General features: G+C 48.1%; 1 protein-coding gene across 1 annotated transcript in view; it reads right to left on the bottom strand.

Moving 5' to 3' along the window:
• ZNF638 (zinc finger protein 638) overlaps positions 1–23,484 on the bottom strand; it is a 61,511-nt gene extending 38,027 nt beyond the window's left edge. Inside the window, exons 1-2 of the mRNA XM_069745120.1 lie at positions 23,289–23,484; positions 634–2,644 (exon numbers count right to left, since the gene is read on the bottom strand). Of these exons, the coding sequence (XP_069601221.1) occupies positions 634–2,430 (1,797 nt within the window). The 5' untranslated portion in view covers positions 2,431–2,644; positions 23,289–23,484. The remainder of the gene's footprint in view (positions 1–633; positions 2,645–23,288) is intronic.
• Between the last annotated feature and the right edge of the window lie 3,210 nt (positions 23,485–26,694).

The raw sequence follows: 26,694 nt of genomic DNA, 5'->3' as shown, positions 1-26,694 counted from the left end.
AACGTAGGCAGTGACATTTCCCAAACTTACCTTTCCCCATAACGACGCCCCCTCTTCCCCCCAATAGTGACAAATCTTTAATGGTCACTATATAGTACTGTTGTAAGTCTTCGATGAGCCCTCTTCAGTCTTCGCAACTTTGCCGGTTCATCCAATTATTGCCACAGATATAAAGGTGGGGGAAGATCTTCAATCCTTGACCCGTCTTGTAGATTCTTCATCTCTTGTCTTAAATGGCAGGGGCTGGTGTTCGGCAATTTTCCAACAGTCTTCGGTGAATTTCCCCCCCATCTACTTTACCCTGACATTAATCTTAACCCCACACCAGCAAGTTTGCATCCCTCACCGGGATCAATTGGGTAATATGGAGCATATACAATATTTTTTTCTCCCATAATAGAAGTCCCATTCTGTCAGGAAAGTACAGATATAGCCTCCGCTTAATATAGGGCTACGATTAACAGTTTCTGTGTAAGGTGGGTAGTAAAGGGTCAATACACATGTGCCTTGGATGGTCCTAATAGAACATTAGGCACACATCTAACTAGGTAAAGCCTTCTATGACTGACACTCATCAGCGGCCTAGCATGCATACACTGATTGTTATATACATACAAACATGAAAACACTCACCTTCAGGTGCCTACATTCTACGTTACACAGAGAACAGATATGAGGAAATATCCGAGGAGAAGCGGCATAGTAATCATTCATCATGGAAGGAGTCGGCAACTTCTTCATTTTCTGTGCTTCTTCTTGAGACAAGCCTGGCGCATAGCCCTCTTTGCCGGCAGCAGGCTTTTCAGCGGGTGGTTGGTAGGTGACTTGGCTGACACCGGCCACGATTTGGACAGCTGGCGTCAAGTCGGCCTGGACAGGAGGCACGACATCCGGGATGGTGGTCGCGTCAGCTTTAATAGCAATCACAGGACTTTCTGTAGTAGAGACCGTCACTACGGCCGTCACTGGTGTGGGATCTTTACCAACTAAAGTCTTATTGTTGGATCGGTCAAGCTTTGAAGAAGATTGCCGCACCGGTTTACGGCTTCCAGATAAAGTGGGAATTTTGTTATCCATTTTTTTTTCAGGAGTTATCTGGGGCTTCGCGATGCTCGGTGCTACAGTCGCTTTCTTGGCTGGTAGAGGCTTTTGTACTGTTCTTGGAGAGTCATAAGAACGTACCGACACGGCGGGTTCGTTATACTTGTACTTGCTTGAGTGTCCATAATCAATAACGTTACTTGGGGCAGCTTCAATAGCAGGTCTTCTTTCAGGGGTCTGCTCAGGCAGTGGTGCAGGTGCAGGACGACTAATTTTACGTAGTCTGATGTCTCTCAAGATAGCTGGCATGTTTCCCGGGGTCAACTGATCGTCAGGATAGCGGCTGAGCTCTTCCAAGTCTTCATTTGACAGGCCAAAGCTTTCTAGAATACTTGAGGCACTTTCATTCGTGTAGCGATTCTGGACATTGGAAACATTATCAAGTGAAGGGCCACTTGGGACCAATTTCATTCCCATGTCTTGACCTTCATTTCCATATACATTGGTGTCCCATAGGGTTTTCTTCATGACATGTGCAGGTTCTTGTAAAGGGGCTTTAGGCTTCATCATCATAGGATCTGAGGAATGCGTCACCACACGATTCACAATAGAAGGAATTTCTTGGGTCTGGGTTGGCATTCTTGGTTGTCCTTGATGCATGGGGACACTTGGGCTCGAAAACCGTTGTTGTAACACTTGTGGACCTATGAGCATATTAGGAGTAGTATGCTGCATTACTGGTCTTATCGGCATTCCCATTGAGTCTGTATTTCCACCACCAAAGACTCCAGTATTGTCCATAGGCCTCATGCCAAATCCTTGATTATTCATTTCTGAACGGAAACCCATTCCTCCTCCTTGGTTCATGTCTGGATGGTTCATTCGATTTAGATTCATATTTGGTTGACTCATACTTGGTTGATTCATACTTGGTTGATTCATACTTGGTTGATTCATACTTGGTTGATTCATACTTGGTTGATTCATACTTGGTTGATTCATACTTGGTTGATTCATACTTGGTTGATTCATACTTGGTTGATTCATACTTGGTTGATTCATACTTGGTTGATTCATTCGATTTAGATTCATATTCATACTTGGTTGATTCATTCCAGATAGGCCCATGTTTGGAGGTGTTATTCCAGGATGACCCATACGTTGGTGGTTCATGCCAGGATGGTTCATACCAGTGAGATTCATACTTGGTTGGTTCATGGGAGACATACCCAAACCAGACATGGTCATTCCAGGCATGCTCATTCCCGACATAGTCATTCCAGACATATTCATACCCGTCATATTCATTCCAGGAAGGTTCATACTGGGTTGATTCATAGGAGTATGGCCCATTGGCCTCTGCCCGGGAAACCCTCCACGGTTAAACATGGTGTGAACAGTACTTAATTTCAACAAAGCCTGGTTTAACAAAGCAAAAATTGAGGAAGTATTGTTGGAGGTGACGGAAGTCAAATGGTGAAGAGCCAACTGAGTCTTAATTTGGGCAAGCTGCAAATGAGGAAGGCTCAAGGGGACTGGATTAGAAACTCCAAAGTTCAAGGTATTCGCAACTGGAGCACAATTTTCCAAGAACAACACAAAGCTGAAATTTAAAACACAGGTATTAGATTTGTCATCATTTCAATCTACATATACTGGGTACAACCAGAGATGGAAATACAGAATTATCAGCCAATTCACCAAGCTGTCTGGTAGTAATTAATGTCTTAATTTGAGGAAGTATTAGCATTTTTTTTTTACCTTGATGAATGAAGGTTAAAACCAGAAAAGGATTTGAAACCTTTTTTTTACGAGATCACAATATATACCGAAAGAAAAATCTACAATGGTGGATATATAGAAAGTTGGCGTTTTCCGATGACTTATTAACATGTACTAAATCCTTTTATTCTCGCTACTCTCCATACTTCAGTACCAGCTTAATAGCCAGCTGCAACCACCCCTCCTGTTATACGGCAGGCAACTCATCGGCAGGAAGAGGCAATAGTTAAAGGACCGATACGGGCAGTAGATACTCCGATGCAAGGGAGGATAGCTGGCCCACACAAATAGCTGGCCCACACGTTGCTCTATTGTCTTTTTTCCTCCATACATATTTCAGGACCACACTTTTTTCTTTATGCACAATATGGCCAAATATTGTTCTAATCTTAACAATAGAAGACCAGGAACAGAAACTGCTCAAATGCTGTAGGCACTAAACCATAGCAAATAAGATTTTGGGGGAAACCAAAGGGAACAGTATTTACAATTGTTAAATTCAAGACTAATTAAGGAAACTCAGGGTTTTTGGCTGCGACTACTTGGCAATGTGTCTTCAGACAGCAATTCGGAGACAAGTCCCATATCCGAAAACAACTTACTTTGCTGCGGGTCATGTTATTATTTCAGAATAGCCATTTCGTCGTCTAGAAAATAACACATGAACTTGCATTAAACTCCATAGCAAGCGAGTCCCGAGCGACTTGTGACCGACACCAATAAGTCAAACACGTGTGTTGCAGGTCACAACAATGCACCTTAGGAAGTCATTATGGAGTTTCACATGTCGCCAGGTAGGTCACGCCTTTTACGCTGCCATTTTGCAGATTTCCACTCAATGTGATATGCTCTGCCGGTATTAAAACTGGTGCTGGCCAAGACTTAGAAATACTACTGACCACAGCCAGATGACTATTGCCATCTGACTGTGCTGCCGAGCGCAGATACGCTGTCGAGAAGAGGACTGCGACATCCCTGACACATTGCTACTCAGGTTAATAGAAATTAGGTGATAAAGCTGAACTTTAACCTTTTTTTGCCTGGAGTTTCATAGAAGAAAGACTGTTCCTAATGGCTTTATTTACGTACTGCTTAGTGCGTCAGACAAAGTACCAATGAAGCGGTATAACAGTGCCGTGTCATTACTTTATGGTAGGGCCGTGAGCTGGCAAATGTTCACATCATGGGAGTTGACGATAACTTCATTTTCAGCCTTATAAATTCAGCCAGCAAATTCACAGCATAAAGGGTCGTCAAAAAGTATACAGCGGCTATTAGCAGTCAGAAGTAATCGTATTCAGTGCATTAACCATGTAGAACGTCCCACATGTCATTTTACCATAGCAAAACATTTATCGTATAGAGTGAAATTCCATAAATTCAGCAGCTTATTTAATCATCTTTTTAATTTATGCACCAATTTCCAGGCCTAGCCTGCATTACAAGGTCTCAATTTACAAACAGAAGTATATTCTATAATGAAGGTATACAAGATTTTGTATTAACATTTTATTATCTTCCTTCTGAATGTTATGTTTTCTGAGGAATAATCTTAAAAATCTAAAATCTAGCACGGGTCAGGTCAAAAGGAAGTCACCGTACTTTAACATAGATCCTACAAGGTCATGTTTGTATGACAGACAATGACTGTGGCCTGACGTGAAGCAATGTAGGGTTTATTTTATTTTTATTTGATGTACTTTTCACAAAAGCAGGATGTCACATATCGACATTAACCTGTGAAAATATTACTCATCCAATGTCCAGTAATTGCAAGACTAGAAGGTAAAAAAGGGGCAGCTGCAAAATTCTCTATTATAATAGAAGATTGCAACATTTTTGGGGGTCCTGTCACCTGAACCCACAAAAATCTTTAAAAAAAAAAAAAATTATTGACAAGGAATCTATAGAATTGTTTCCTGGGATGAGTGCCGTCCCTAGAGTAATACACAAAGCCTGTGGCTGGAACAAACCTTACTAAATGGTTGTAACACATAGGTGTAAGGCCTCTTTCACACTTGCGTCGGCCCGACATACCGACGCACGTTGTGAAAATTGTGCACAACGTGGGCAGCGGATGCAGTTGTTCAACACATCCGCTGCCCAGTCTATGTCCCGGGGAGGAGGGGGCGGAGCTCTGACCGCACATGCGCAGATGGAAATGGAGGACGCGACGTACAAAAAAAAAATGTTACATTGAATGTTTTGTGACGACGGTCCGCCAAAACACAACGGATCCAGTGCCCGACGGACACGACGTGTGGCCATCCGTCGGCAATACAAGTCTATGGGCAAAAAAAACGCATCCTGCGGGCACATTTGCAGGATCCATTGTTTGTCCAAAACTACAGATTGCGACACATTGCTAAAAACGCAAGTGTGAAAGTAGCCTTTCCGTCACACAGTGAAATTTTGATCGCTACGACGGCACGATTCGTGACGTTCGAGCGATATATCCGTGACGTTCGAGCGATATCGCTGTGTCTGACACGCTCCTGCGATCAGGAACCCCGCTGAGAATCGTACGTCGTAGCAGATCGTTTGAAACTTTCTTTCGTCGTCTAGTGTCCCGCTGTGACGGCATGATCGCATGGTGTAACATATATCGTATACGATGTGCGCATAGTAACCAACGGCTTCTACATCGCACATACGTCATGAAATTATCGCTCCAGCGTCGTACATTGCAAAGTGTGACAGCAGTCTACGACTCTGGAGCGATATTGTTACGACGCTGGAGCGTCACGGATCGTACCGTTGTAGCGATCAAAATTTCACTGTGTGACGGTACCCTTAGTGACATCTTTGACAAATGACAGGAGCAGTCCCGGGTATATACACGACAAAAGTGAATTACTGTCTGACCATAATGCATCCTCACTCGACAGACCTCCTCTACCCCTAGACGCACTCAGCTTGTCACATAGGTTGACAAAAGACCTAGGTTCATCAAGTTCAACCTTCAACCATTGTTCAAGTGCGAGTATGTTCTGCAAGGGCAGGTACTGCTATACTGAACAGGCAGTTTATCATCCCAGAGAATAAGAGGCTTGAGCACGTTGAAATCCATCTGTCCAATCCCTCGCTTCCTCAATGTCATCCGCCCGAGGAATACTTGGGGGTCCCCACATCCATTTTATTAGATAATTTGATGCACATCACTTAGGAATAAAAAAAGGACATCAGAGGAAAATAACTGAAATCAAGTTACACTCCCCCATACCTGCTGACCATCAGGTCTGAAGTGCCGAACCACCAGTCAACTAAGGATAAGGTCGGCAGTTTTCTATCATCTCAGCAAGCATGTCTACATTTACCGCCTTACTTAATTCTTTTGCCTTAGTGAAAAACTAGCAAGTACTTCTTGGGCATTATATAACAAACAATGAAAAACAAAAAAAAATGAAGCTACAGCAGCTTGCTTTCATTTTCTAACACCACAGCCATTAACGTCTTAACCAGTGGCAACAAAAGTGAGTAAACCCTGAAGTGAAAATGACCAAATTGTGCCTAAAGTGTGAATATTTTGTGTGGCCACCATTTTCCAGCACTGCCTTCGCACTCTTGGGACATGGAGGTCACTAGAGCTTCACAGGTCGCCACTAGAATCCTCTTCACTCCTCCATGACTACATCACGGAGCTGATGGATGTTGGAGACCATGCACCTTTCCCCCTTCCATTTGAGGATGCCCCTCAGATGCTCAATAGGGTTTAGGTCTGGAGACATGCTTGACCAGTCCTGCACTTTTAGGCCAGGATCACACATACGCGAGATACGTCCGAGTCTCGCAGGTGGAATCCAAGCTTTGGCGCCGGCACTCTGGAGCGGAGCGTATCTCGCGTATGTGTGATCCCGGCCTTAACCTTAGTTTCTTTAGCAAGGCAGTGGCCATCCTGGAGGTGTGGGGGAGTAGTTATGTTGGAATACTACCCTGCAGCCAAGTTTCCGTAGGGATGGGATCATGAACTGCTCATGGTTCCCTCAATGAACTAAGTCCCCACAGCCGGCAGCACTCACGCAGCCCCAAACCATGACCCTCCCACCACCATGCTTGACTGTAGGCAGGACACACTTGTCTTAGTACTTCTCACCTGGTGGCCACCACACACGCTTGACGCCATCTGAACTAAGTAAGTTTATCATGGTCTCAGAGCACAGGCCATGGTTCCAGTAATCCATGTTCTTAGTCTGCTTGTCTTCAGCAAAGTGTTTGGGGCATCCTTGTGGGATGGCAGCCATGAAGACCAATTTGATGCAGTGTGCGATGTATGGTATGAGCACTGACAGGAGGAACCCCCAGCCCCTGCAATTTCTGCAACAATACTGTCAGCACTCATACATTTATTGTGAAAATATGACCTCTGGATAGGATGCTGAGCATGTGCACTCTTCTTCTGTGGTCATCCATGGCAAGGCCTGTTCTGAGTGGATCCTGTCTTGTTACACCGATGTATGGTCTTGGCCACCGTGCCGCAGCTCAGGTTGAGGGTGTTGGCAATCTTCTTATAGCCTCAGCCATCTTTTTGTAGAGCAACAATTCTTTTTTCAGATCCTCAGTTTTTTGCCATGAGGGGCCATGCTGAACTTGCCGTGACCAGTAAGTGTGAGAAGATAACAAATTTGACATACTTGCTCCCCATTCACATGGACCTTTTAATACTGATGAGACACATGACACCGGAGAGGAAAAATGGCTAATTGGGCACAATTTCGCCATTTTCACTTAGGGGAGTACTCACTTTTGTTGTCAGCAGTTTAGACATTAATGAATGTGTGTTGAGTTATTTAGAGGGCACGCCAAATATACATGTGTAGTATCCTCAGTGTTGTCCCATGAAAATATATAAAATATTTATAAAAAAGTGAAAAAGGGGTGTACACACTATTGTGATAGATTGTATGTTAGTCTGCCAGCTCTCCAATACTGTGTTTTTACACGTCTTTACAATGCCATTTCCAGGGAAAACTTATGTTTGAGTAGGAAAATGGTTCAGTTCTAAGAGTGCAGTAAAATCCAATATTTTATTTCAGATCATTAAAAAGCAAACAAATACTAAGTCGCAAAAATCCAGGTGTCACAAACGCACTCAGGCTAAAAAATGCTGCATAAGCTTCCACAGTCACGATTTCTGAATGAACTCTTGGTGATAACTAGCGTCCTCGAGTGCTGGTAACTTATGGGGATGTGAACGGTTGTGCAGCATGGGTCTGAGTGCATTTGAAATACGGTTTTGGAATTTACGGCACCCACAGAGCCAATTATCCCACTCATACAAGAGAATACCTTCGTAAAAGAAAAGGGCCAAAAAGTGTACATTCGAACAGTATGGGCTCACAATTAAAGTCAATTTGGCATATCTTTAGCATGGCGGCCTACACACACACAGTCTCCCATGAACAGAGCTGCACAAGAGCTTGCTCGGTAGGTGTGGAGCAGATGAGAACTTCCAATGGCCGTTACACCACTGCTGCTGCTACATGTTCGGCTGCATTCACACTGATGTCATGTACTCAGCATCTCTATTGGAGCTCTAAGACATGGTAAATATACTTCATTAAAACCGCAAGGTCCATCAGTGGAAACTCAGACCAAAATAAAGCTTTCTGAATGCTGATGGAGGCTACATTCAGATGAATGTATTTTCGGTCAGTGTGCCGTCTGCTTACACAACAGACTATAAAAGGACAGTAACATACACACACAGCTCAAAAAAATAAAGGGAACACAAATCCCACATCCTAGATATCACTGAATGAAATATTCCAGTTGTAAGTCTTCATTCATTATAGTGGAATATGTTGAGAACAGTAAAACATAAACATTATCAACGTAAATAACAACTAATATCCCACGAAGGTCTGGAGTTGGAATGGTGCTCAAAATCAAAGTGGTAAATTAAGTTACAGGCTGATCTAACTTCAGTGGAAATGCCTCAAGACAAGGAAATGATGCTCAGTAGTGTGTGTAGCCTCCACGTGCCTGTATGACCTCCCTACAACGCCTGGGCATGCTGCTGATGAGGTGGCGGATGGTCTCCTGAGGGATCTCCTCCCAGACCTGGACTAAAGCATCCGCCAACTCCTGGACAGTCTGTGGTGCAACGTGACGTTGATGGATGGAGCGAGCCATGATGTCCCAGATGTGCTCAATTGGATTCAGGTCTGAGGAACGGGCAGGCCAGTCCATAGCTTCAATGCCTTCATCTTGCAGGAACTGCTGGCATACTCCAGCCACATGAGGTCTGGCACTGTCCTGCATTAGGAGGAACCCAGGGCCAACTGCACCAGCATATGGTCTCACAAGGGGTCTCACAAGGGGTCTGACGATCTCATCTCGGTACCTAATGGCAGTCAGGCTACCTCTGGCGATCACAAGGAGGGCTGTGCGGCCCTCCAAAGAAATGCCACCCCACACCATTACTGAACCACTGCCAAACCCGTCATGCTGAAGGATGTTGCAGGCAGCAGATCGCTCTCCACGGCGTCTCCAGACTCTGTCACATGTGCTCAGTGTGAACCTGCTTTCATCTGTGAAGAGCACATAGCGCCAGTGGCGAATTTGCCAATCCTGGTGTTCTGTGGCAAATACCAAGCTTCCTGCACGGTGTTGGGCTGTGAGCACAACCTCCATCTGTGGACATCGGGCACTCAGACCATCCTCATGGAGTTTAACCATTTTTGCAGACATGCACATTTGTGGCCTGCTGGAAGTCATTTTGCAGAGCTCTGGCAGTGCTCCTCCTGTTCCTCCTTGTACAAAGGCTGAGGTAGCAGTACTGCTGCTGGGTTGTTGCCTTCCTACGGCCCTTTTCATGTCTCCTGGTGTACTGGCCTGTCTCCTGGTAGCGCCTCCAGCCTCTGGAAACTACGCTGACAAGACACAGAAAATCTTCTTGCCACTGCTCGCATTGATGTGCCATCCTGGATGAACTGCACTACCTGAGCCACTTGTGTGGGTTGTAGAGTAAGGCTCATGCTACCACAACCAACATTCAAAAGTGAACAAAACTTCAGCCAGAAAGCATTGGTACTGAGATGTGGTCTGTGGTCCCCACCTGCAGAACCACTCCTTTATCGAGTGTCTTGATAATTGCCAATAATTTCTCTCTGTTGTCTATTCCATTTGCACAACAGCATGTGAAATTGATTGTCAAACAGTGCTGCTTCCTAAGTGGACAGTTTGATTTCACAGAAGTTTGATTTACTTGGCTATATACTAGATGGTGCCCCGATTCTAACGCATCGGGTATTCTAGAATATGTATGCATGTATGTATGTATGTATGTATGTATGTATGTATGTATGTATGTATGTAGGGCTACTTGCACAGTGAACAAGTCTGTAGAAACCGGTTCACACCACCAAAAAACATGTAGACACAAATGTCTAGGTAGGTAGGTAGGTATGTGTATATCACACTGCCCACGTAGTATATCACACTGCCCACGTAATATATAGCATCCACGTAGTATATAACAGCCCACGTAGTATATAAAATTGCCCGCGCAGTATATAACAGGCCACACAGTATATAACACTGCCACATAGTATATAGCAGCCTCGCAGTATATAACACAGCCCAAGTACTATATGGCACTGTGGGCACCATATCCCTGTTCAAAAAAGATAAATAGTTATATACTCACCCTCCGGCGTCCAGCGTAGCTGTCCCTATGAGCGCGATGCAGCCGCCGACTTCCGTTCCCAGTAATGCATTGTGAAATTACCCAGATCACTTAGCGGTCTCGCGAGACCGCAATGCATGGGCCGGAGCATCGCGATAAGCAGGAAAGGCACCGGACGGCGAGCATATAATGATTTTTTTTTCCTTATTTTTAACATTAGATCTTTTTACTATTGATGCAGAATAGGCAGCATCAGTAGTAAAAAGTTGGTCACACAGGGTTAATAGCAGCGTTAAAGGACTGCGTTACACTGCGGCATAAAGCGGTGTAACGCAGCCATTAACCCTGTGTGAGCGCTGACTGGAGGGAGCACTGTGAGAGTAGGAAGAGCGAACGCGACCAATCAGCGATGCGGGATTTCCGTGACAGACAGACAGACATTCCCTATATGGCTCCTAACACCATAATACACTAATACCTACCCTAGGTGGCTGTTCTAGCGTAGCGGTTAAGCTGCACAACCACCAATCTGGCTCTGCCCTGTTGAAAATATTATTCCAGTAGTCGTCCTTAGGGAAGACTACTAACATTATAGTGTCTACATCAATAAACATGACAGTGTCACAAAAGAAGAGTCATGCCGGCTTGGATATCCCCCGGATTAACAAGGTCTGCGTCAGGTGCTGAGGGACCAGGACTATCTGATGATAAATGGGCTACTGGAACAAACCATACATGGACAAGGCAAGAGAACCTAGATCTGGTGAAATGCTACTATAACAGCAGACCAAATGAGAGGGGATATATGAAGCATGTGAGGAAACTCTGGATGGAAGAAAGACATGCATTTCCAGTGACTGAGAAACAACTAGTCACCCAACGTTTCAATATCATGAAGAGAAAGCTATTATCACAACTTGAGATGGATCAACTGTACTTCAGATCCACCCCACACGAAGACCTGGAAGAACAACATGTGCAACCCCTGAAGATCCTGATCCAACCCTGCAACTGGAGAGCACTGCAGCTGATCTGAAACACAAGATCTTGGATAAACTAAATACCATAAATACCAGAGATCTACAGCCAAGGCTCAGCAAGAAAAAAAAAAAAAAAAACTACAAGACAGTATGCTAGAAGATGCCAATAGAGCACTTGCATCAATACCTAATACCACCATAATTCAAACCAATAAACTGATATACGCTACTGCCTCAGCAATCATGGAAATGCTTGGCTATACAACCAGCAAGAACAACAGAAGTACGTGCCCCCCTTGGAAAAGAAGACTGGAGAGACAAAGATCAAGGTGACATGAAGGGAAGTCAGCAAATACAGAAGGGTGTAAAGATCAAGAATAAGACCAAGTTAGACAAGTACAAAGGTCTGATCCCAACCGAAGCACTAGAGACTGCAAAACAGAAGTTCACAGCACTCGCTGCAAGACTAGGGAGATATACTAGAGAAGCTGAGGCCAAGAGGATAAATGCCCTGTTCTCCAAAGAACCATCCAAGGTGTACTCCCAACTACAGAATAACAGCACAAAGGCAGCAACTCCACCAATAGCAGAGACTGAACAATACTGGAGGAACATACGGGAGAAGGAAAAAAAAAATATATAAATTACACGACACCAGTGCAATGCGACTGCAAGATCTGAGAATGAAACACAGCAACCACCTAAAGAAAGAACCAGTCACCATTACAGAAGCAGACATCCAACAGCAGGTCAAGAACATGAAGAGCTGGACAGCACCTGGCCCAGAAATGATCCACACCTACTGGCTAAAGAAATTAACAGCGGTACATGACTGCATGGCAAAGCAGATGAACCAACTGCTAGAAGCAGGCCACCACCCAGCTTGGCTAAGGCTGGGTTCACACTGCGTTCTGGCAGTCCGTTAGACGGACGTTACACCACGGCATAAACGCGGTGTAACGTAGTCCGTTAAGGCCGCCATTAATTCCTATGTCGGATGCATCCCTAGCGCGCGCCCACAATGGGCGTGCGCTAGGGATGTGCCGTCACTGAGTGACGGACCCTGAGACGCGGGCTGCAGCGTTTCCGGGTCCGTCACTGCTAGCGCAGATAGAGCTAGCAGATGCTCTATGTGCGCTAGCGCGATGGAGAATGTCGGCACTTGCTTCAGCAGCCCATTCACGTATGTGTTGAACGGGCTGCTGTTTAATGCAATGTGAACCCGGCCTAACACAAGGAAGAACAGTGCTGATCATGAAAGATCCTCACAAAAGGAACAGTACCATCCAACTCCAACCCAATAACCTGCCTTCCAACAACATGGAAACTCCTGTCAGGCATCATAGCCACCAAGCTACAGAACCATATGAACTAGTACATGAATCCAGCTCAGAAAGGCATTGGGTCCGACACCAGAGGCTCCAAGCACCTGCTCCTAGTAGATAGAGCAGTCACTCAAGATCCAGACAGACCAATCTCAGCACAGCCTGGATTGACTACAGGAAAGCCTATGACTCAATGCCACACACATGGATCTGCGAATGCTTGGCTCTCTACAATGTCAGCAGGAAATTAAGAAGCTTCCTCAGAAAGTTAATGGGGCAATGGAGAAGAACACTGGAAGTCAACTCAAGACAACTAGCACAAGTGACCATCAAATGCGGCATATACCAAGGTGATGCTCTGTCCCCATTGTTGTTGTGCATAGGTGTGAACCCCCTCAGTCGGATAATTACAGTCCGGCTATGAATACAAGGTCAAGAGTGGAAACACCATCAGCCACCTCCTCTATATGGATGACATCAAGCTGTAAGCGAAAAACAAATGAGACATCAACTCACTGATCCACCTGACAAGGATCTACAGTGAAGAACATCGAGATGTCCTTCGGACTGGAAAGTGCAGCCAGTTGGTAATAAAGAGGCAAGTAGTCAAGACTGACGGAGTGAAATTACCAGCAGGGCACATGGATGTACAGACAACCTACAAGTACCTCGGCATCCCACAGGGATACGGTAACCATGATGAGGAGGCAAGGAAAGCAGCAACATCCAAATACCATCAAAGGGTAAGACAGGTCCTGAAGAGCCAGCTCAATGGGAAGAATAAAACCCGCGCCATCAATACATATGCCCTGCCAGTTATGTTGAGGGAGGATCTAAATTGATCCTTCACGGTTGACTCAGTGATTTCCAAATTAATCTACAGGGCGTTGCCAGCAACTGAAAATGACCAGACGGAGACGCGTGCCTCTGTATGGGGGAATCGAGCACATCTCTGAGCCCCCATTTATTGTGTATGACTTTTCATAGTCATAGAAATTATACTTCAACCAATCAGCATAAGAACATGCTCACAGTTCTTAACCTATAAGAATGCAGGAAAAACTTAACCCATGAGAATACAGGAAAAAACGGAAACTACATATATGGTCGTGTCTTTTTGGCATAAAAGAACATATTAACATGTGTCTCAAAGTCTTGTATAGCGATACACCCCCCCCGAGTCTGTTATCTGGCTCGAGTTAGAACACTCAAGGTCTTTATACCAATTATGAACCATAGCCTAGTTGAATAACAGGCTTGTGAAAAACAAAATAAAAGTTACTTCATGGCAGCAGTAACCCTTTACCTAATTAAATAACAGAATTTATCTTTAACCAACAAGAAAATGGAGTCAAAGCACAAAATGGAGAGTCTTTCTTAAAGGGAACCTGTCACCCCGTTTTTTGAGATTGAGCTATAAATACTGTTAAATAGGGCCTGCGCTGTGTGTTCCTATAGTGTATGTAGTGTACCCCGATTCCCCATGTATGCTGAGAAATAAGCTTACCAAAGTCGCCGTTTTCGCCTGTCAATCAGGCTGGTCAGGTCGGGAGGGCGTGGTGACATCGCTGGTTCTTCCTCAGCTTTACGTTGGTGGCGTGGTGGCATAGTGGTGAAGACACAGCGCGCGATCTGCGCTGTCATCCCTTTCGTCGGTGGGGGCGGCCATCTTCCTGGGGCCGCGCGTGCGCAGATCGAGTGCTCTGCTGCACGGGGCTTCAGGAAAATGGCCGCGGGATGCCGCGCGTGCGCATTAGAGATCGCGGCGGCCATTTTCCCAAAGCCGAGTTTGCATCTCGGCTTTGGGAAAATGGCCGCCGCGATCTCTAATGCGCACGCGCGGCATCCCGCGGCCATTTTCCTGAAGCCCCGTGCAGCAGAGCACTCGATCTGCGCACGCGCGGCCCCAGGAAGATGGCCGCCCCCACCGACGAAAGGGATGACAGCGCAGATCGCGCGCTGTGTCTTCACCACTACGCCACTACGCCACCAACGTAAAGCTGAGGAAGAACCAGCGATGTCACCACGCCCTCCCGACCTGACCAGCCTGATTGACAGGCGAAAACGGCGACTTTGGTAAGTTATTTCTCAGCATACATGGGGAATCGGGGTACACTACATACACTATAGGAACACACAGCGCAGGCCCTATTTAACAGTATTTATAGCTCAATCACAAAAAACGGGGTGACAGGTTCCCTTTAATCTGTTCCTTCACAATCAGATATCCTGATGGCATAGTGTGCTGGCCAAAGGAAGAGATGGAAGCTGCAGATGTGAAGACATGAAAGCTCCTCACAATGCATGGAGGTCTCCACCCCAAGTCTAAGGCTAGGTTCACATTGCGTTAGGGCAATCCGTTAAGCGCATAGCGCTAACGCAATGTTTATTTTGGGTCCGCGTTCGCCGTCCCCGCTAGCGCAGATCCCCGATCTGCGGTAGCGAGGGACGGACCTCGGACACAAAAGAACGGCACATCACTAGCGCGTGCCGAAAATGGCATGCGCAAGCAATGTGCTACAGGCACAAATCACATTGCTGTCAATGGGTGCGCTAACGGACCCGTTGAACGGCGTTAATTGCGACATTTTCGCAGTGCAACGCAGTTCGTTAGCGTGAACCCATTAACACAATGTGAACCTAGCCTTACTTACAAAGATTGTACACCAACAGGAAGGAGGGTGGTCGAGGCTTGATGAGCATCCAAGGCACCATCACGGATGAAACAAGGAGTATCCAGGAATACATCAGGAAAATGTCACCATGAGATGCTGAGAGAAAGTCTAAGGCAGCAACAACAACAGATTTGGAAGGAAGAACTGGACCATGAGGCACCATGGCAAGACAAGCTGCTGCATGGGACGTACCATCGACCGATAATGGAGGTGGAAGACATCGAGAAATCTTACCAATGGCTGGAGAAAACGGGACACCGAGACAGCACAGAGGCACCAATCATTGCGGCACAAGAGGAAGCACTAAAGGTACCTTCACACATAACGATATTGTTAACGATATCGTTGCTATTTGTGACGTAGCAACGATATCGTTAATGAAATCGTTATGTGTGACAGCGACCAACGATCAGGCCCCTGCTGGGAGATCGTTGGTCGCTGAACAAAGTCCAGAACTTTATTTCGTCGCTGGACTCCCTGGAGACATCGCTGGATCGGCGTGTGTGACACCGATCCAGCGATGTCTTCACTGGTAACCAGGGTAAACATCGGGTAACTAAGCGCAGGGCCGCGCTTAGTAACCCGATGTTTACCCTGGTTACCATGCTAAAAGTAAAAAAAAACAAACACTAGATACTTACCTAACGCTGTCTGTCCTCCAGCGCTGTGCTCTGCACTCCTCCTATACTGGCTGTGAGCCGGAAAGCAGAGCGGTGACGTCACCGCTCTGCTTTCCGGCTCCCAGCCAGTACAGGAGGAGAGCAGAGAAGCAGAGCGCAGCGCTGGAGGACAGACAGCGGTAGGTAAGTATCTAGTGTTTTTTTTTTTTTTACTTTTAGGATGGTAACCAGGGTAAACATCGGGTTACTAAGCGCGGCCCTGCGCTTAGTTACCCGATGTTTACCCTGGTTACCGGCATCGTTGGTCGCTGGAGAGCGGTCTGTGTGACAGCTCTCCAGCGACCAAACAGCGACGCTGCAGCGATCCGGATCGTTGTCGGTATCGCTGCAGCGTCGCTTAATGTGAAGGGGCCTTAAGTACCAGATCCATAGAAGCAGGAATCTACCAAACAAGGCAAGACCTAAGGTGCAGACTATGCAAAGAACCCTCAGAAACCGTCCAACACAGGGGCGGGATGCAAAATGCAAGAACAGCGTATACCGAACGCCACAACCACGTAGCAGGGATTGTATACAGGAACATCTGCACAGCATATGGGATAAGTCCCCCCCAAGTCCAAGTGGGAGACCCCAGAAAAAAGTGGAAGAATGAAAGGGCTAAAATCCGGTGGGACTTCAAGTTCCAGACAGATAGGCAGGTGTTGGCTAACCAACCAGACATAGTGATCGTAGACAGGGACCAGAAGACAGCAATAATAGATGTGGCAGTGCCCAGCAACATCAGAAAGAAAGAATATGAGAAGCTGGAGAAATACCAGGGCCTCAAAGGAGAAGTGGAGAAGATGTGGAAGGTGAAGGCAACAGTGATTCCAGTGGCGATAGGAGCACTTGGAGCAGTGACCCCTAAGTTGGAAGAATGGCTACAACAGATCCCAGGAGCAACATCTGAGCTCTCTGTCCAGAAAAGAGCAATGCTGGTAACAGCTAAGATCCCGCGCAGACGACGAAAATATGCGTTTCCCCAAACACTTACCCAGATATTGGCAAAGAGGAAGGAAGAAAAAGAATTCGAGTAGATATTATACCGCACAAATCATGAAAAAAAAATGTAACATTTATTTATATCTAAAACAAGAATGTTTGTTAGCGCTCTTAAAACATTATATACTTCTGCCTAATCTGGAAAAGAGGGGAGGGGGATCATGGCCTGGGCTTGAACTGGTTGACTAATCCCCCATACCTGTAAAAAAAAAAAAATTATATATATATATATATATATATATATATATATATATATATATATACACACATATATATATATACACACATATATATATATACACACATATATATATATATATACACATATATATACATACATATACATACATATATATACACATATATATACATACATATATATACACATATATATACATACATATATATATATACATACATATATATATATATACATACATACATACATACATACATACATATATATATACATATATATACACACACACACACACACACAAATAAAGTCACGATTAGGCCATGTTCACCCATTGCACTTTTTTAAAATTAAAAGATACTTTTTACAAAGCTATGAGACTTCGGATATGTCATGCACACACTTTTTCCAGACTGAATCCTACAGAATGGAAGCTGGCAGCAGCAGGGCCATCTCCTCTCTTTATCAGTCTGTCATTGTTAAGGTACCGTCACACATAACGATATCATTGCTTTTTGTGACGCAGCAACGATATCGTTAAGGAAATCGTTATGTGTGACAGTGACCAACGATCAGGCCCCTGCTGGGAGATCGTTGGTCGCTGAGGAAAGTCCAGAACTTTATTTCGTCGCTGGATCTCCCGCTGACATCGCTGGATCGGCGTGTGTGACGCCGATCCAGCGATGTCTTCACTGGTAACCAGGGTAAACATCGGGTTACTAAGCGCAGGGCCGCGCTTAGTAACCCGATGTTTACCCTTGTTACCAGCGTAAACGTTAAAAAAACAAACACTACATACTTACCTTCAGCTGTCTGTCCCCGGCGCTCTGCTTCTCTGCACTCCTCCTGCATCCTGTGTCAGCGCCGGCCAGCCAGAAAGCACAGCAGTGACGTCACCGCTCTGCTTTCCGGCTGACCGGCGCTGACAGTGCAGAGGAAAGCAGAGCGCCGGGGACAGACAGCTGAAGGTAAGTATGTAGTGTTTGTTTTTTTAACGTTTACGCTGGTAACCAGGGTAAACATCGGGTTACTAAGCGCGGCCCTGCGCTTAGTAACCCGATGTTTACCCTGGTTACCGGGGACCTCGGGATCGTTGGTCGCTGGAGAGCGGTCTGTGTGACAGCTCTCCAGCGACCAAACAGCGACGCTGCAGCGATCGACATCGTTGTCGGTATCGCTGCAGCGTCGCTTAGTGTGACGGTACCTTTAGATGGTTCACCAATTTATATGCAATCCTCTCATGAACAGCACCATGGAATCTAGGAGACATTTGCCCAAGAGGTCTAAGCCTGCACCAACCTCCTGGTCAGCGTCACCTCACCCGCAGATGGCATCCTATGTTCCCAGACATCCTCCCGGCTACGTGTGCCGCTTCATCTGTAGGATCCCACGAGGAAACTGATGCGGAGGAGAGGTACAGCCTTTTAATTCAGTACACTTCCTGTCCTGGTGGGCGCATACTCTCTCAGGTGGTGCTGTCATGGGAGAAGGGAAAACCTGCTATGTTTTTTTTTTTTTTTTTTAAATCTGCAGCATTTAGATTCTGTAACCGTTTTTGCATCAATAGAAAGGGGGAAAAAATGCTGCCAAAAATGCAATGGCCTTTCTCATGAACAAAATTAACTAAAAACGAGTATCCTACAGACAGTGTCAGGTTGGCACCATTACACTGATTAAAATTATACATGAAATCTGTCTGGTGGTTCTTGTGTAATCTGTGTTTTCAGTTAATGAGATTCTCGTGCTCCGGTGTGGCGTGTGGAGAGGGCTCTATGTGGTGCTCTGCTTAGGTCTTCATACTGATGGCTTATGACAGCACAGCATTGTTTTTCTTCTGAAATTCTCAATAAGATTGATGTGTCACATGACCCTCTTCACATTGGGAAAAATTAAGTTGGATGTAAAAATGGCCGCCATGGACACCACCCATATATTAATGTGCCACAAACCGGAAGTTGACATCATCACCTATTCTCATTTTATTTAGGTGTATCCATATACATGGCCCATTCTATATATATCATACTATAGCATTAACAACACTGCATATAAAATGCACCTATTCGCTGAGATTTTTTTTGGTGCAGATTATATGTGTGACTTGTCTACAAAACATGTTATTTATTCACCAAAAATGCTGTAAAAACTCAGAATGAATGTTATGCTGTGTTTTTTTTAACTTTCTCGTCACCTTCAATGGGTAAAATAAAGTTGCACAAACACAAAGAGGTGACATTTTGCAGATTTTCAAAAATGCTGCAGTGATAAAATTCAGTCAAGAAAAAAAAACAAACACGGGGTTGCAAGAGATTTCTGAAATCTCATGGCTTTCACAAGTAATGTAGAACACAGCTCCCTCCCCAATCAAAAAAAATGCTGCAAAAATGCAGTATGTATACATGCCATTAGAGCCAAATCCAGAAAAAGGCGCAAAGACGATAACAAATCTGGGCCAAAATGTTAGCTGCATACTCTGGATTAGCATAATATCCATGGCAGTTACCATAAACGCCAGATTAAGGGAATGTCACAATATCTAGAATGATATGTGTAAAACATTTCTTGCAAATATATTTCCTGACTTTTTGAAGAACATGCTTATTTTGAAACTCTTTTTGCTCACTTGGTCAATGCACTCAGTGCTCCTTGATTACAGTAATTCCTGTAAAGAGAAATTTTCCACTAAACAGACATTTCTAAAAAGGAATATATCACCAATTTTTATTGATAAATTGAAAATTCCTTTATTAATTTCTGTATGTTATGGAGGCAGCCATATGGTGCTTAGGAAACAATAGTCTGGAGAGGTTTATTAATGCTTAGTGTCCTGGGCCGTGGACACGGAGGAACACGTCTATTGTGACTGACGGATCCTGCAACATCTATAAATCAGTGTCATCCTTACCCTGCCCACCATGATGTCTACAGAGCAGAAAGACTTAGTTTATTATATAGTGGATGCTTTCCTGAAACGGAAAGTACTTGCAAGCAGCATAATACAAAGAATAGCAGGTTTACCCAGAATCCTTTGCAGTAGGCGGAGCTATGCAAATCATCTCTTTCCACCCCAGTCTAATCCACAGCGCTTGGAACCGCCAAGCGTGCAATGCTGCGGATTAGTTTCTAAATTTACACAGCCAACCAATTCCTACCTGTGGACACGTGTTTCGGGCTTTAGGCCCTCATCAGCACAGGGCTGGAATTGGTTGGCTGTATGGAGTGGGGCTCGGTGAGCAAGCGATACACACATGCTAGCCACCTTAGGGAGAGACCCAAGTTGGGCTAAATGTAGCGGGACGAAAGAGACCGAGGCCTCAGTGTGAAAAGTACAAGACATAGTGACATAGCATAGAAAGATTACTCAAAAATATGTTTACTTAAGAGAATTGGTCATATTGTTATGACATCCCTTCTAACCCTTTCCCAGAATCTCGGCTTCAGGAAAATGGCCGCCGCGATGTCCATCTGCACACGCGCGGCATCCCGCGGCCATTTTCCTGAAGCCCCGGGAAGCAGGAGACTCCATCTGCGCACGCGCGGCCTCAGGAAGATGGCCGCGCCCACCGAGAAACCGCTGAATAGCGGCGAGCGCGCTTTTTCTACAGCTGCGCAGTGCATTCGGCACTTGCGCATGCGAGAAGCACTACGCCACCAACGGGAACATAAGCAAGATGTGGGGGAGAAACAGCGCTGTGACCATGCCCATCTGACCTGACTAGCCTGATTGAAAGGCGAAAAAGGACACTTTTGTAAGGTATTTCGGCAGCATAGGTAGGGAATCAGGGGACAAAAAATACCCTCAGGCCCTATTTAACGGTATTTTTATCTCCTACTGAAAAAACGGGGTGACAGGTTCCCTTTAAGCCCCTCTTCCAACAGCCCTTAACTTTTTACATTCTTCCGCAGTCGTATGAGGACCTGTTTTTTGCGGGACGAGTTGCACTTTTGAATTATACAGTCCTTTTTATCACGTGAGGTAATGGAAAGCTGTAAAAAAAAAATTCTTAGTACAGCAAAATTGTGAAAACAAACAAACAAACAAAAAAAATCGATTCACTTTCCTGGAACTGCAAAAGGATGTGTTTTTGACACAATGAAAAGAAGATAATTGTATTTTTTTTTATTTTTTCATTTTACATGGGGAGCAATTCAAACTTATTTTTGCAGGTTAGGCTACTTTCACATTAGCGTCGGTACGGGGCCGTCGCGCTGCGTCGGCCCGACCTACCGACGCATACTGTGCAAGTGCCGCACAACGGGGGCAGCAGATGCATTTTTCCAGCGCATCCGCTGCCCCATTGTGAGTTGCGGGGAGGTGGGGGCGGAGTTCCGGCCGCGCATGCGCGGTCGGAAATGGCGGACACAACGCAGCAAAAACGTTACATTTAACGTTTTTTGCTGCCGACGGTCCACCACAACACGACGCAACCGTCGCACGACAGTTGCGACGTGTGTCAATGCGTCGCTAATGTTAGTCAATGGCGAAAAAACGCATCCTGCACGCAATTTTGCAAGATGCGTTTTTTCTCCAAAACGACGCATTGCGACGTGCAGTGCACGACGCTAGTGTGAAAGTAGCCTTAATAGCGTCCAGAACGTGCCCAATTCCTGCACTTCGAGCCTGGGAGGAAACCCCAACCCTATACACAGCACCTCCCCCATAACCAAACACTGCAGGGGGGGTAAAGTTTATTTCTTCCTAGCAGAAGGGCTTCAAGTTCGGACACAGGACATATTGAGAAGGCTAGTAACCTGCAGATTAAACCCACATTGCCCCCCCAAGTCACAGGTAGCCTTTAAGGTTATCCACTACAATTTTTTTGTATAAAAAAAATACCTACCCAACCATCACGCTACTGGACATCTCCACATTCTCCCTTCTAGCAGAGGACCACTGCAGCCAATTAGTTGCCACTCAGACGCGGAGAGAGCGTGGCCTGTGATTGGCTGCCAGAGTAATGTGAAATGGTGCGGTTTGGTAGGTGTCTTATTTCTCTATTTTAAAGTGGTTGTCCGGTCAAAACCAATAAAGTCTGCAGACTTCTGAATCCTCCCAGGACACGAACTGTACTGTGGGGATTCGCCGGCTTCCGACCCAGGAACGGGTATGTATACGTTATACACACCCCTGGCCAGCGGGCACAGCCTCGCCCCGTACATGGGGTATGAGAAGAAGTTGTGAGCAGTGAGGGCCTCGGTGTGGCTGCGGTGGCCGCCGCCATCTCGTCTCCTGCAGTCACTGCTCTCCCGCCACTCCTCTCTCCTTCTTCCTCGTCCTCACACGGCTGCTGCTGGTTTTTAGAGGATTTGCAGACTGGGATGCTGTATGACTAATGGCGATGGCCGTACTATATATGCACAATGATTATGTTATGCCAGGCCGGCTAATAAAGCGCCACGGACGTCGTCAGGTAACAGCAGGTTCTCCGCCGTGGACGATGACCCGGGTCCTGCCGATCGCTTTGCGCTAATGTAGAACATACCACAGCGGGTCGCCCCTTTAATTTTAAACCCTTTAAATACTTTTTTTCCCCAGCTATTATTAAGAAAACGTTTTTAGAAGTGTCAGGCTGAGCCGAATAAGCAGCAAATACAGCAAAATAGAGATACAAACGGTAACGGCCAACATACAGACGAGCTACGAGGACGCGCCCCAGAAACGGCGGCGTTCAGCGGAAATCACAGGACGTGACGCAGTCAGGAGGGAAACGGCAGCGGATGTGGCGCTGACCGAGCACAGAAATATATATATATATACATACACACACACATATATATATATATATATATATATATAGAGGATGTGTAAATAAAACGCAGCAAAATCCTCATATTAACACCCAGAGCGCGGCGTGATGGGAAATATTAACCCCTCGGCCCCCGTCTCGGTACAGAGCAGTGAGGTCTCCCTTCCCTCCCCTCACTCTGGCGGCCGCCGCCATCTTGTCTCCTCCTGCAGTCACGCAGTCGCTGCTCTCCCTCCGCCCGTGTCTCCACTTACCGGCTCCGCTGCTCGCCTTCTCCCTCCTCCTCACACCGCGGGTGCTGCCGCCGTTTCCGGCCGCGCTTCTCCGCACACTGGAACTCGGCAGCGGTCACCGAACGCAGACGTCACGACAACGACTTCTCCTCACAGCGCGAACGAAGCTCCTCCTCCGACGTGCGCGACTCCGCGGCTGAAACGTGCTGACGTCAGCACACGCGGCACCCAGCGTGAGCGCTCTCGTGTCGCTCTCGCCTTGGAGATTTTGGCGCCATATTTTTTTTACCTCAAACTGACAGACTGCGAGCTCTGCCCGTGCCCGAGGCTGACGGGAAAGCGAGCTGTGCACGAGGCGCTGACGGGAAAGGGAGCTCTGCACGAGGCGCTGACGGGAAAGGGAGCTCTGCACGAGGCGCTGACAGGAAAGCAAGCTCTGCACGAGGCGCTGAGAGGAAAGCGAGCTGTGCACGAGGCGCTGAGAGGAAAGCGAGCTGTGCACGAGGCGCTGACGGGAAAGGGAGCTCTGCACGAGGCGCTGACGGGAAAGCGAGCTCTGCACGAGGCGCTGACAGGAAAGCAAGCTCTGCACGAGGCGCTGACAGGAAAGCGAGCTGTGCACGAGGCGCTGACGGGAAAGCGAGCTGTGCACGAGGCGCTGACGGGAAAGGGAGCTGTGCACGAGGCGCTGACGGGAAAGCGAGCTGTGCACGAGGCGCTGATGGGAAAGCGAGCTGTGCACGAGGCGCTGACGGGAAAGCGAGCTGTGCACGAGGCGCTGACGAGAAAGCGAGCTGTGCACGAGGCGCTGACGGGAAAACGAGCTCTGCACGAGGCGCTGATGGGAAAGCGAGCTCTGCACGAGGCGCTGACGGGAAAGCGAGCTCTGCACGAGGCGCTGACGGGAAAGCGAGCTGTGCACGAGGCGCTGACGGGAAAGCGAGCTGTGCACGAGGCGCTGACGGGAAAGGGAGCTCTGCACGAGGCGCTGACGGGAAAGCGAGCTCTGCACGAGGCGCTGACGGGAAAGCGAGCTGTGCACGAGGCGCTGACGGGAAAGCGAGCTGTGCACGAGGCGCTGACGGGAAAGCGAGCTCTGCACGAGGCGCTGACAGGAAAGCGAGCTGTGCACGAGGCGCTGACGGGAAAGCGAGCTGTGCACGAGGCGCTGACGGGAAAGCGAGCTGTGCACGAGGCGCTGAGAGGAAAGCGAGCTCTGCACGAGGCGCTGACAGGAAAGCAAGCTCTGCACGAGGCGCTGACGGGAAAGCAAGCTCTGCACGAGGCGCTGACGGGAAAGCGAGCTGTGCACGAGGCGCTGACGGGAAAGGGAGCTCTGCACGAGGCGCTGACGGGAAAGCGAGCTCTGCACGAGGCGCTGACGGGAAAGTGAGCTCTGCACGAGGCGCTGACGGGAAAGCGAGCTGTGCACGAGGCGCTGACGGGAAAGCGAGCTGTGCACGAGGCGCTGAGAGGAAAGCGAGCTGTGTACGAGGCGCTGAGGGGAAAGCGAGCTGTGCACAAGGCGCTGACAGGAAAGCAAGCTCTGCACGAGGCGCTGACAGGAAAGCGAGCTGTGCACGAGGCGCTGACGGGAAAGCGAGCTGTGCACGAGGCGCTGACGGGAAAGCGAGCTGTGCACGAGGCGCTGACGGGAAAGCGAGCTGTGCACGAGGCGCTGAGAGGAAAGCGAGCTGTGTACGAGGCGCTAACGGGAAAGCGAGCTGTGCACGAGGCGCTGACGGGAAAGCGAGCTGTGCACGAGGCGATGAGAGGAAAGCGAGCTGTGTACGAGGCGCTAACGGGAAAGCGAGCTGTGCACGAGGCGCTGACGGGAAAGCGAGCTGTGCACGAGGCGCTGACGGGAAAGCGAGCTGTGCACGAGGCGCTGACGGGAAAGCGAGCTGTGCATGAGGCGCTGACGGGAAAGCGAGCTGTGCACGAGGCGCTGACGGGAAAGCGAGCTCTGCACGAGGCGCTGACGGGAAAGTGAGCTGTGCACGAGGCGCTGAGAGGAAAGCGAGCTGTGCACGAGGCGCTGACGGGAAAGCGAGCTGTGCACAAGGCGCTGACGGGAAAGCGAGCTGTGCACGAGGCGCTGACGGGAAAGCGAGCTGTGCACGAGGCGCTGAGGGGAAAGCGAGCTGTGCACGAGGCGCTGACGGGAAAACGAGCTGTGCACGAGGCCCTGACGGGAAAGCGAGCTCTGCACGAGGCGCTGAGGGGAAAGCGAGCTGTGCACGAGGCCCTGACGGGAAAGCGAGCTGTGCACGAGGCACTGAGGGGAAAGCGAGCTGTGCACGAGGCCCTGACGGGAAAGCGAGCTCTGCACGAGGCGCTGACGGGAAAGCGAGCTGTGCACGAGGCGCTGACGGGAAAGCGAGCTGTGCACGAGGCGCTGACGGGAAAGCGAGCTGTGCACGAGGCGCTGACGGGAAAGCGAGCTGTGCACGAGGCGCTGACGGGAAAGCGAGCTGTGCACGAGGCGCTGACGGGAAAGCGAGCTGTGCACGAGGCGCTGACGGGAAAACGAGCTGTGCACGAGGCCCTGACGGGAAAGCGAGCTGTGCACGAGGCGCTGACGGGAAAACGAGCTGTGCACGAGGCGCTGACGGGAAAGCGAGCTCTGCACGAGGCGCTGACGGGAAAGCGAGCTCTGCACGAGGTGCTGACGGTAAAGCGAGCTGTGCACGAGGCCCTGACGGGAAAGCGAGCTCTGCACGAGGCGCTGAGGGGAAAGCGAGCTGTGCACGAGGCCCTGACGGGAAAGCGAGCTGTGCACGAGGCGCTGAGGGGAAAGCGAGCTGTTCACGAGGCCCTGACGGGAAAGCGAGCTATGCACGAGGCGCTGACGGGAAAACGAGCTGTGCACGAGGCCCTGACGGGAAAGTGAGCTGTACACGAGGCGCTGACGGGAAAACGAGCTGTGCCCGAGGCCCTGACGGGAAAGCGAGCTGTGCCCACGGCGCTGACGGGATGACGAGCTGTGCACGTGGCGCTGACGGGAAAGCAAGCTGTACACGAGGTGCTGACGGGAAAGCAAGCTGCACGAGGCGCTGACGGGATGACGAGCTGTGCACGAGGCGCTGAGGGGAAAGCGAGCTGTACACGAGGTGCTGACGGGAAAGCAAGCTGCACGAGGCGCTGATGGGATGACGAGCTATGCACGAGGCGCTGAGGGGAAAGCGAGCTGTGCACTAGGCGCTGACGGGAAAGCGAGCTCTGCACGAGGCGCTGAGGGGAAAGCGAGCTCTGCACGAGGCGCTGAGGGGAAAGCGAGCTGTGCACGAGGCGCTGACGGGAAAGCGAGCTCTGCACGAGGCGCTGAGGAGAAAGCGAGCTGTGCACGAGGCGCTGACGGGAAAGCGAGCTGTGCACGAGGCCCTGACGGGAAAGCGAGCTCTGCACGAGGCGCTGAGGGGAAAGC

The sequence above is a fragment of the Ranitomeya imitator genome, chromosome 1 (assembly GCF_032444005.1).
Source record: "Ranitomeya imitator isolate aRanImi1 chromosome 1, aRanImi1.pri, whole genome shotgun sequence".
In the NCBI taxonomy this organism is placed as follows: Eukaryota; Metazoa; Chordata; class Amphibia; order Anura; family Dendrobatidae; genus Ranitomeya; species Ranitomeya imitator.
This window is presented reverse-complemented; position numbering and strand designations above follow the sequence as displayed.